The sequence below is a fragment of the Cervus elaphus genome, chromosome 15 (assembly GCF_910594005.1).
Source record: "Cervus elaphus chromosome 15, mCerEla1.1, whole genome shotgun sequence".
Lineage (NCBI taxonomy): Eukaryota > Metazoa > Chordata > Mammalia > Artiodactyla > Cervidae > Cervus > Cervus elaphus.
The window spans coordinates 48,912,831-48,925,527 of NC_057829.1; the positions used below are offsets into that span (position 1 = coordinate 48,912,831).

Sequence of the window (12,697 nt, forward strand, 5' to 3'; positions counted from 1 at the left end):
CTTCACTCTCACTAATAGGCTTGGTGGAAATGTATTTGGTATTTTTACAACCATCTTATATAGCAGAATAGAATCTATTCCAACGTGAGATCACAAGGAGTGTTATGTATTAGCCACAGGGAGTTCTTGCCTTCATCATGATCCATTATGGTTGGAATTTATTGCAAGCCAAGTTCTATCCATGCTACTCACAGTTGCATAGGGACCTAAAGTTGTTAGCGACAAGAGTTCCAGGTGACCTGATTATATCTAATTTATGGGCACTTAGCAGGACTAAGCGGGGGCTCAGCACACTACATTGGATTCTCTACTTGCAAAGATTTTGACCTTTCTGATATGGAATGGTTTTATAGGTCTCTTCTGCAAGGTTTATAAGATAAATAACTTCAGAACATAAATTGTCACCTGATTGTCTTCGAGAGGTGTGTCAGAGAGGCTAATAGTACAACTATTTATTCTGTTATTTACTTTACAATTGAAGTAGAGAGGATTGTTTTTAAAAAGTCTATTAAGATAAATACTGTAAAACCAATACTCCACTGTAAAGATGGAGATCATCTAATTCATATTCTTTCCAGAAAATTTCTCAGATCTAGTCTTTTAAGTTATGTTTTAGCCTCAAGCGTGCTGATTTTCAGTGATGCAGCTTGACTTTTTAGATAGTTCATTCTTTTCTGTCCCACTTTGGATTATTAGAAAATCTCTGTTTACATTGGAAACATATGCTTTGTAATACTTCTAATTTATTATTCTTATTTCTGCCCACTGAGACTACAATGAATAAACTAATTGATCTTTTCATAACAACCATTCAGATGTCTGACTAATCTTGTGATCTTTAGTTTAGACATTTTGAATTTTATAACACATTCTCAGTGTAACTAACTTCACATCTGATTTGTCCTAAAAATGGTACTTATTGTAATCCACCTATTTTTTCATCTATTAATGCATATGAAGTAATTTGTATTATTATTCAGCATTGTATTATTTAGTGTTGGCATGTAAACTCTTCTTTTACTCATCCAAATTTTATAATTATATTTTCATGTTAATGTTTGTAGCTATTTATTATTATATTTGGATAATTAAGTTTTTTTCCTAATACAAATAAGCTGATTATCATTAATTAATTGTTATAAAAATTTAGGGTTTTGAAACTTATTATTGACTCATTAAAATGATTTTGAACCTTGTTTTGTATCATTAAATGTGTTATGTATTCTTCTGGGCTTGTGGTATTCATGGTATTCACAGATTTTTATACACATGACTTTAATACCTTTTTATATGTTAGTGATTTAAAGTGATTTGAAGGGACTTCCCTGGTGGTCAGAGGTTAGACCCTGTACTTCCAGTGCAGGGGGCATGTATTCCATCTCTGGTTGGGAAATTCACATCCCATATGATGTGTGGTATAGCCAAAAATCTTTTTAAACAGTGAATTAGAGAAGACATTAGATTAGAACCCAAAGCTGTGTGGCACTTCATTAGAGACCTTCCTCCATATGATAATGATGCTTCTAGTTGCTCTTTCTAGATGCAATTATTCAACCAGGTACAATACAATTCAATTGCCTTTCACTTTATTGGCCATAATAATATCCTGATATTAAACAATGTTTTTTTTCAGGTTAGATATAGTTTCTACAATGTTCTTCTCATTAGAAATGTGACATTTTTAATGAACCAATTCTAGCTTCTGGTAATTATTGCTATATCTTTCTGTGCATACATGCTAAGTTGATTCAGTCAGTCCAGCTCTTGTGATCCTATAGACTGTAGCCCGCCAGGCTCCTCTCTCCATTGTTCTCTTGGCAAGAATACTGGAATGGGTTGCCATGCCTTTTTCCAGGGGATCTTCCCAACCCAAGGATCAAACTTGCATCTCTAAGTCTCCTGCATTAGCAGATGGTTCTTGACCACTAGTGCCACCTAGGAAGCCTGCTATATCTTCAAATTGGTTTTAACCCAAATATTTAATATTTTGTTTTATAATCCAGGATGATCTGTTTGTATTTTATAAATTCTTTTTTTTTAATATTTTTGGAAATTTAGCATTTTATAAGTAAAAGCGGGTTTGTATTTTATGTGTTACTGTGTTCCTAGCACAGGATAAGTTCATATAAGACATTGATATTATGATAGTTCTATCATATCAGCGTTTATTGTTATCCTCATTTTTAGAGATGAACAGACTGAGCACAGAGAGACTTTGCATCTAGATCATGTAATCCGTAGGTTATGGGGCCACGACTACAAGCAAAGTGGTGCAGCTCTGATAGCTCAGCCACGTGTTCTAGGCACAGTGCTAGTTACTGTGTAGGGAGATTAAGTCATGACCAAAATAGCATCCCCAGCTTTATGGAACTTCCAATACAGTAAAGGGAGACAAAGTACAACGAATATATAAAACGTATAATATGCCATGTGGTGCATGAAAAAAGCGGTAAAAACAGTAAATAAATAGAGGGGAAGTTGAAAGGAAAGAGCAGATTGGAGGCATGGCGTTCTAAACAAGGTGGTCAGCATAGATCACACTGATAAAATTATATGCAAAGATAATTTTATAAACTCCAAAAAGATTTGAGAAAATTACAAAGAAATATTTTGTGTCATTACTTTGTGTATCTAGAGTCAGAGATGCAGGTGTGTCTCATACTCCTTCAAGCCCTTTGTCATAGCACCTGAGTAATAAGTGCCTCCTTGATGAAAATTCTCTCTTTGTAAAACTGTATCGTAAAATAATTAGACAAATTAGCACCTATTTATGTATGAAATGTTTATTGAAATCTTGCTTAAAATGACAAAAACTAACAACAGTAAACATATCATTATAAGTTTTTACTTAGACCAAGTGAGCTATAGATTTATATAATGGAGCACATACTGCAGATTCATACTAGTATACATCAAACTGCTGCAGTAAATCTATATTTACAGACATGAACATGGGTGATAATCTCATATGTGTGTGTGTGTGTATAAGACAAATTATTTTTGGAGCAAAGAAAAGATTAGCAAAATAAACTTTAACTGTATACATTTAATAAATTTGGGTTGTGAATGGATTCTCTTCTGGTTATCTATATTTTGGTTTATATCAGATATGAACATTTAATATTTTAGAAAAATATAAATAAATGCAAATGTTATACAATCTCTCTACCCTATGTATATTATCATTTATACATTACTTTTATAAATTAGAACCTTATGTCATTGCTTCTTTGACTTTTTTAAAGGCCAAAATTTGTGGCATCCCAGCAAATCTCAGCCATTACTTTTGTGATTGTGTTCATTGGTAGTCCTCTAATTGTGAACAGAATGCTACCTGAGATTCTATTTTTTAAAAATTGAACAATGAAGTAATCACGATTGTCTTCTCATCCATAAAGCAGTACAAAATGGATCAATTTTTATAGATTACTATAATTTAAAAGTAAATAAGTATAGAAGATTTTATTAAATAAGTACTTTGACAATAATGAGAGACTTCAGTTTCAATTATTTTTTTTTTAAAGATGCAATTTCTGTGTTGCAGCCTCCAATGAATATACACTCTATTGTGGTGCAAGTTCAGTGCATCAACAAAAAAGTGGGCACCGTTATCTACCATGAAGTTCGAATTGTGGTGAGAGACAGAAATGACAACTCACCCACATTCAAGCATGAAAGCTACTATGCCACAGTAAATGAGGTCAGTTTCTCTCCACCTTTCTCTGTTTCCTTTTTATCAATATATGTAACTGACTGCATATTATAAATATTTTGAAATCATCCCTCTGTAATAATAAAATAATAAACTGTTTAGAAATACCAAGAAAACATTTCAAAAATAGTACTTTAGAAGAATAAGGTCTGAGTGACTTCTAATATGGTTTTAGGAATTCACTTTGCTACAGAAAAAAATAATTATTTATAATAATGATCAAAATATTGATATTTGTATCATCTTGGACAATTTAATGTCTGAATCTATATACATACATGGTTGCTAAGGTTTATCAGCAGCTATTCTTATTGTAAAATGAGACAGACTAATTTTTTTCTTTTGTATCTTTGAGGTGGTAGCTGTAATTAAGTACTAGAAGAAAATACATATTTAAGATTTTATTAATTTAAAGTTATTTCCTCAATTTTGAAATCAAATTTTGGCAGATTAAAAATAATTAAATATAAATAAAAACTAAATTATTATAAAAATGCTCATCAAATTATCTAAAAAATATTTAAAAAGTAGTATTACTGATTTTATTGTGCTGTGCTAAGTCATCTCAGTCGTGTCCGACTTTCTGCGACCCCGTATATTATAGCCCACCATCCTCCCATGTCCATGGGATTCTCCAGGCAAGAATACTGGAATGGGTTGCCGTGCCCTTCTCCAGGGGATCTTCCCAACTCTGGGATCAGATCCACATCTCTTATGTCTCCTGCATTGGCAAGCAGGTTCTTTACCACTAAAACATGCTTTTTGTTGTTGTTTGTTGTTTACTTTTGTTTTCCTTTTGAGCCAAAATCCATAAGCCAAGAATCCTTTTAATCTTATTTTTTTAAATGGTGAATATTATATTAATTTGGGGGCATTCCATTAAATTATAAAATATTTCTAAAGTATCTCTGATATCTATTATGTGTAATTTAGACACAAAAAAATGAACCACATTTTTAATAGCCTCTACTTTAGCAAATCATATTCCTTCTATGATGTCTTTTTTTTATCTTAAAAATACATATCTACTTTACAAGAGGAAATCGGTACACTTTGAGCATTAAAACAGCATTGTACCTATAACTTCTACATTATTTTTGAAATTATTTAAAATGTGTCTTATTTACTTCAATATTCTTCTGTTCACTACAATTTAAAGAAATGATATTTCTCATAATCTGAGACTTTCTAGATTTTATTACATAAAAAAAATAAGCTTTTTAAAGTTTAACAGGCAAAACTACTTGTCAGTCAATGCTCAACCATTTTGGGCTACCTTTTACTTAACAGATTTCTGCTAAAACAGACAATGCTAATTAATGTAATTAACCATGTTACATAATAATTATGTAGCATTTTATTTTAGCATCTAAACTATACTTTTTGAATGAGTTTTTACTTTGTTTGAGTGCTAGCTTTATTTGAATATAAACTGAAAGATAAATGATCTTGAGCAACAGACCTAATTTTAAAATCCAGTCTTGTACCATGTTTAACTGTTCTTGGATACATGTCTTTATTTTCTAAAACAAAATTTATAAAGTTCAATTTGCATTCAAAGTAGTCTATGTAATTTGACTACTTCTACCCCTACTCCAATTTTTTTCAGCACCTTGGTGATAACTAACTTTTCCAATACTATTTTAATTGTGCCATTCTCCTATTCAAAAATTGTATGATTTCTCATTATTATCAAGATAAAGATCATCTACTCCACCAGCTGACTTTCAAGGCCTTCTATTATCTGATCTTTTGTCAATGTATTCTTAAATTCAGTTTCTCTCTGACAATACACATTCTGTTCAGATTAACTTCCTCATGTCTTACAAATATACTCATTTCTTTGGCTTTACTCACACTGTTCGATTTACTTAGAAGGGAATCCTCCATACATTGCAAGTCTCCAAGTTTTATTCATTTTTTAAAGTTTAACTCATGACCCATTTCCATTTCCTATTTCTATACTCATCCTGAGCTATACACAGTCATTGATCTTGAGTTTCTCCAAACTCTAAACTCCTATGTCATCTGGTTAAATGCAATTAGTATGATACAATTTGTAGAAACATTAAACATTTTATCTTAAATATTATTTGGAGAGGCAGGATTTCTATACAAAACTGCCTAATTATGTTTTTCTCTTAATGTGTTTCCCAAAGCCAATTGAGTCAATCCTATCCCACTGATACTATGGTCAGATTTTCTATGGTTTGATTCTGTGGAACATGTGTAATTGATATTTTCCTTCATTGATTTTGTTTGTACTCTCTCATATCAATTTTCTTGTAAAGAATACAAAGTTTATTTAAACACCAAAGCATAATTATAAGAAAAAATGAAATTTAGCTATTTTTCTCATCCTATTTTTGAATAATTTTTAGTTTAATTGCCTTGAATGAGTTTATCTATATATCTTTATCTATAAATTTATCTCTCCATCAGGGCAAATATATTGCAATTTTATATATACCCATATATATATATATGTATGTGTGTATATATATATGTATATATACACTGCAACTATATATATATACTGCAACTACAGAGCTACCTGTAAAATAAAATTAAATAAAATGTATTCTACTCTGTGAAAGATTGCAAGATATTTTCCATGCTGTTTCTCCTTTTAGTACAAAACATACAATTAAGGTAGTTATGACTAGAATGATCTAAATGCTTTCCTAAAAATAAATATAAAGCCATGTGAGGTTTAAGAGACTGTTGGTGTCAAAATATTTTATACTTCATTAAAGTTCAAAATACAGTTATAAAGTCATCATCACAGATTTATAAAAGCGTCTTAAAGTCCTGATTGGTCACTCTCCTTTATTCACTGTGAGAAAACTGAGACCTGGAACAGCACGTGAATTGCCTACAAAGGTTTAAAATTATTTTTATGTCAGACATAAGATATTGCAAGTATTTTTTTTTCTCTCTGGGTAATTGGAGACTCTCAATTAATTTTGGACAATTGTATCATTAAGTAATTAGTCTGGCTGGTTTGAAGAACAAGTTGTACAGTCTAATTGCTGCTGATCATTCTTAAGTAATTTCTGGAAGATAAATATTTTCTGGCAGTGATGTCTTTGATAACATATGCATCCCATTTCAAAACATTCCTTTTGACATAATAGAAAGTAAACAAGGACAAATCAAGGCAAACATGTTTTCTTATGCTTGTGAAGAATTAATCTCAGGGTAATAGAAAGGTTATATCTGTCCTGGTCTTTAATGATCTCTTTACAGACAGGGCAATTTTTTTAGTCAATATTAATTTGTTCTCTTTGTCACCTTGAATATCACCCTAAAGGTACTTTGCATCTGTGACATGCTGTGATTTATTGCAGATAATTTGTTGGCACTTTCTGGAAGAATGTTCTCTTGCGTTTCTCTTGACAGGTAGATGGTATACAGTTAAGAAAGAAAGAAAGAGAAAGAAAAGGAGAAAGGAAGAGAGGAAGCATGCATTATGTAGTACTATAGTATTTACTGTTGAAAAAATCTGCATATAAGTGGACCCATACCATTCAAACCCATGTTGTTCATGGATCAACTGTATATATAAAGCTTCTGAACTGCATTTCTTTAAGTGTCTAGGAACTCAGAGAAATATAGTTCAGATATAACTGAAAGGTTGGACTCAAAGAATTTGCCAGTGTTCAACTATTTTTGACCTAGAAAAATGGCAATTCATGTTCTATAAATAAAAAAAAACTGTTTTAAGTAAAAATTCATGCTGCTGTATTATTGCAGTGTTTACATTGTGGTCTTATACTAGTCAAAAATGCACACTTCATGTCTATTATCAGTACTATTGTCTCTTGATGGTGTTTTGAATTTATTTAGTGAACTGTTTCTGTCAATTTTTGTTTAAAGTAGTAGTCCTTATTTCTGGATTGCCACTAAATTAGATATAAGGAGTTTTGCACAACAAGCTTAAATTAAGAAAGGACAGAATGGAAGGACATGAAACTGAAGAACACACTTTGGGTCAGATCCTGAAAGGCACCATCATGTCTATTCAGTTCTGCAATGAAAAAGAAAAAAACATGATGTGGATAGCTAATTTGTGAGAATTATTGACCATGAGTAACAAAAATAAAATTTCCCCCCAACATATTATTTAAAGATATATTATTATGTGTAATTAAAAGATAACACATAAAATGTATAAAGAAATTGCATATCTTCCCTCTTTTCTTACTTAACGCTCTTCAATATGTTTCTATAATATGCTTTCGGATTCTTGTCACCCTATATACAGAGGTGGTACTACATGGCTGTTTAAGCAGGTTTAGATTCATATAATCTCTATTATTTCCAGTTATACAAAATATAAATCCTCTGGTTCTGATTGAGGTAGACTAGGTATTTGGGACTAATTATTCTCTTGAAGATAACCAGAAGAGGCATGGAGATATAAATAAATAATAATAGATACAAATTAATAAATAAAAGGAAAATAAATCATTAAATAAATATATCTACAAAAAGGCATTAAAGAACTAACAAGGAAATATAAATAAAAATTTGAATATATAAATAGAGAATAAAAGGAACTTTTCACAATGATGAGAGTTCAATCTGCCAGACAGTTGTAGTAACTGTGAATGTAATTTCACTTAATAACATGGCCTCAGCAATAATCAAGTGGATATTGAAACACTTAAAGGAGAAAAGAAAAATCTATTATCATAGAGATAATTTAAAACCACATTTAAAACCTGTGGTAGGTAGAACATTAGTCACTCAAAGATGTCCATATCCTAATCTCAGGCAAAACAACTTTACAGACATGGTTAAGGTTATGGATGCTAATCAGTAGATTATGCTGGATTATCCCCGTGGGCCTAATCTAATCACACGAGCTCTTAAAAGGAGAGAAATTTCTGTGACTGGAGTATCAAAGGAAGAGGAAGTAGTGAAAAATATGAAACAGAAAGGAGAGTTGAGATCAAAGAGAATCAAAGAGTAAGAAGAAATTAAGCCAACTGTGCTGGTTTTAATGATGAATGAAGCCCTCCAATAAAAAAGAGCTGAGAATTGAACTTATTCCCAGAGTCTCCAGAAAAGAATCCAGCCCTACCAATACTTTGATTTTAACTTGGTGAGACCTGCTTTCAACTTCTAAATTACCTGTGAAATAACAAATGAATACTAATTTAAGCTACTAAATTTACATTAATTTATTTTGGTAGCAATAGGTAATTAATGTAAAAGCACTCCCAGTAATTGACAAAATAGGTAAGGGAAAAATAGCAGTAAGAAAATAGACTTGAGCTATAGAATTAGCACCATGACCTGGTAAGTTCTTATGGAAGGAACGCTATACCTAACAACTGCAGAATTCATTCTTTCCAGTCACATGAAGCATTTGCAAGAATTTACCAAATGTTAGGCTATAAAGGAAGTGTCAACATATTCCAAATGACTGAAATTAAGCAGAGTATGTTTTCTAATCACAATGCAATTGAGCTTACAATCAATAAAAACACAGAATTAAATTAGAAACTTCACACTTATTCTGAAAATGACATATAAAACTCTCATTATTCCTAACTAGTATTATTGCATATGTAGAAACCCAACAGTATTTACATGTAGATTATTATAATTAATAAATGAGCTTAGCAAATTTGAAGACAGTCAATATTAATTTTTTTTAATAAAACAGTAACAAACAAGAAGCAAATTGTAGCAGACAAGAAGCAAATTGTAACAAGTCATTCCCTGATCTTAGCGCCTTCAATATGAAGGTTTCAATTATATCAGTTTACTCTAAATTAAATTAAACTTTTAATTGAAAGGAAGTACAATTCCACATCTTGATAAAGCTACAGAGTAAACACAACCTCTATACATTGTTGGTAGAGGAGTAAATTGGGACAATTACTTTGGAAATTTGTTTGTAGTTTCTACAAAAGATAAACAAAAAGATACCTTTTGACTCAAGAATTCTGCCCTTGTGTTATGTATGTTCACCAAGTAACATGTACAAGAATATTCACTGACAATATTTCCATAATAGTCAAAACCTGGAGACAACTCAAATGTCCAACTATGTTAGAGCTGGCTTACCATTTTTAATTGCATTGATCTTGTAAAAATAAAAATTTCTTTGTGTTTCAGTTTCCTCATGTGAAAACTAGAAATGAAAGTATTAGGACACCTACCTCATGGGGTTTAATGAATACATGTAATAAATCTTAAAGTAGAAAAGAAAAAAAAAGTCCACAGATTTTAGTGTACAACGTGTTACTTGTATGTTGTTGTTTAGTCGCCAAGTCATGTCTGACACTTTGTGACCCCGTGGACTATAGCCCAATACTGGAGTGGGTTGCCATTTCCTTCTCCAGGGTGTTACTTGTATATTTTATAACTAATTTTAAATTACAATCTGAAAAGAGTTATCTTTATTTCACTTATTTAAACTTGATATTATATTTATGTGTGTTTATGTGTGTGTATAATATCAGGCTTAAATAAGTGATATAAAGATTTAAAGTGTGCAGATATATGTTTGGTGGTGGTGGTTTAGTCTCTAAGCTGTGTCTGACTCTTTGTAACCCCACAGACTGTAGCCTGCCAGGCTCCTCTGTCCATGGCATTTTCCAGGCAAGAATACTAGAATGGGTTGCCATTTCCTTCTCCAGGGGAACTTCTTGATCAGGGATCAAACCTGCATCTCCTGCATTGTGGGGTGGATTCTTTACTGAGTGAGTCACCGGGGACACTCATATATGTGTGTGTGTGTGCGTGTGTGTATGTGTGTGTGTGTGTGTGTTTGTTCTGAGTTAAATTTGAGAAGAAGCTTATACATGATAAAGTGTTTTAAGAAAGGAGTAAAAGTTTTCCAGATTATTGTGATAAATTATATAGGCTGACAAAACAGTGATGACAGAAAAAGAAGCCCAGATTTTTTTTTTTTTAACTTGGTAAATATGAGCTATGTGAATTGCAATATATTTTACATAGCCCTAGGGGGAAGTTATATAGTTATGTGAATTATAGTCCCTTTTTTTCATAACTCTAGGGAGAAATTATGTTTTAATTCGTATATGTCTATTACACCACTTAACATTTACCTTAGTTTTCATGTCCCAGCAGACTTCCCTGGTGGCTCAGACGGTAAAGTGTCTGCCTACAATGGGGGAGACCAGGGTTCAATCCCTGGGCTGGGAAGATCTCTTGGAGAAGGAAATGGCAACCCACTCCAGTATTCTTGCCTAGAAAATCCCATGGACGGAGGAGCCTGGTAGGCTACAGTCCATGGGATTGCAAAGAGTCAGACACGACTGAGCGACTTCACTTTTGCTTTCACTTTCGTGTCCCAGCAAAGCTAAAGTTATATTAAATAATATTAATATGACTCCCCTTTAACCAAATGTCTTTATTTTCCTCAACAAGGTTTTCCTACATGCCTAGAGTTATGAAGTTCAAATGTAAAGGGTACTAAGAGAATCACAATTTAACAAATTGTGTTTGGTCAAGGTCTCTAAGTTCTTAACAACAGGAAACTTTAAAGGATACTTCATAAATCTAAATATAAAATGCCACTTATAATTTAGGAAAGTAAAGGTTAGCAGTGGAAATAATCTTGGTTTTCAGGAACAATCAAGTTGTTTCATAGCTATTGACATTACAATTATATCACAAAGTATGTCCTGGTTAACAGTTTAAATGTCTATAAGCTTTAAGTTTTGAGTAATTTTAGTATTTATTTTTCTTCTTTTAATTTTAGCTATACTCATTAGTAAGTAATTTGACACATTAAAATGTGTTCTTATCTAAAATTGGTTCACAGGTTTCTGCATAGACCTTCTTGCTAATTTAGTGGCATCATATCTCCTGATATTGACTGGAATTAGGTCAGATTACAATGATAAAGATAGATTCATTCTAACAATTATCATTTATGAGTGCTGTTTTTCCATGAAACATCTTGTTTAAAACTTACTTAAACCTACACACACACTCAAATTATTTGTATATTTTTTTCATTTTACACAATAAGATGAGAAAATACTGGGACAGAGAAGCATTTATTAATTTGCCTAAGATTTCACTGCTAATAAGTGGCAGATCTAAGTGAGAAACACAGGCAGCTTTGCTCTAAAACTGAGTGTTTGATCACTATATTGTACAAATGCATCAAGCAAAAGAATGATAGTGCTCGGAGACATAAAAAATAAAGGATAAATAGAACCATTAATCTGAATAGTATTATTACTAATTTATTATTTTTATTTTTGGCTACACTGGATCTTCACCACTGTGCACAGGCTTTGTCTAGTTGCCACAAGCTAGGGCTATTCTCTAGTTGTGGTGTTTACACCTCACTGAAGTTGCTTTTCTTGTTTCAGAGCATGGGTTCCAAGGCATGCAGGCTCATAGTTGTGGCACAGGGGCTAGTTGACCTGCAGTATGTGGAATCTTCCCAGATGAGGATTGAACCTGTGTCCCCCACACTGTCAGGCAGATTATTAAATCCTGGATCATCAGGGAAGTCCTAGGTAGAGTTCCAAAGGCACAAAGCCTTTGGATTCACTATATCCTAGGCTCTGATATAGTGTGACCGCTTCCTCTCTGCACAATCACAGAAAATTGATTAATTTCTAATACACTTAGTTTCCTCAATGGAAAAACATAGTGTTAATTTCATTTATTGATTCACTTATTGAAGATGAAGGATAGAGAGATGTAAAGTGAAACCAATGGTTCTAGGTATGTTCTAGGTACTCACTGAATGGTAAGAATGGCAATGGCAGTGAACTTTCTAATTAAATCCAGCAATCTCTGCTTTTATCCATTCACGCTTCCCACAATTTAATTCTCAAAGTAGAATAAACTTGAATATTTTCATTATGTGATGTTTTTTAGTTGGAATATTTTGTAAAATTTCATTTTTGTTTTTACCATCTGTTGGGGATAATAATTATACATCTCATATTCATTCTAATTATATTGCTAGTACTCAATATT

General features: G+C 32.0%; 1 protein-coding gene across 1 annotated transcript in view; it reads left to right on the forward strand.

Moving 5' to 3' along the window:
- PCDH15 (protocadherin related 15) overlaps positions 1–12,697 on the forward strand; it is a 1,264,171-nt gene that overhangs the window by 788,474 nt on the left and 463,000 nt on the right. The window contains exon 7 of the mRNA XM_043926323.1: positions 3,545–3,700. Within this exon, the coding sequence (XP_043782258.1) occupies positions 3,545–3,700 (156 nt within the window). The remainder of the gene's footprint in view (positions 1–3,544; positions 3,701–12,697) is intronic.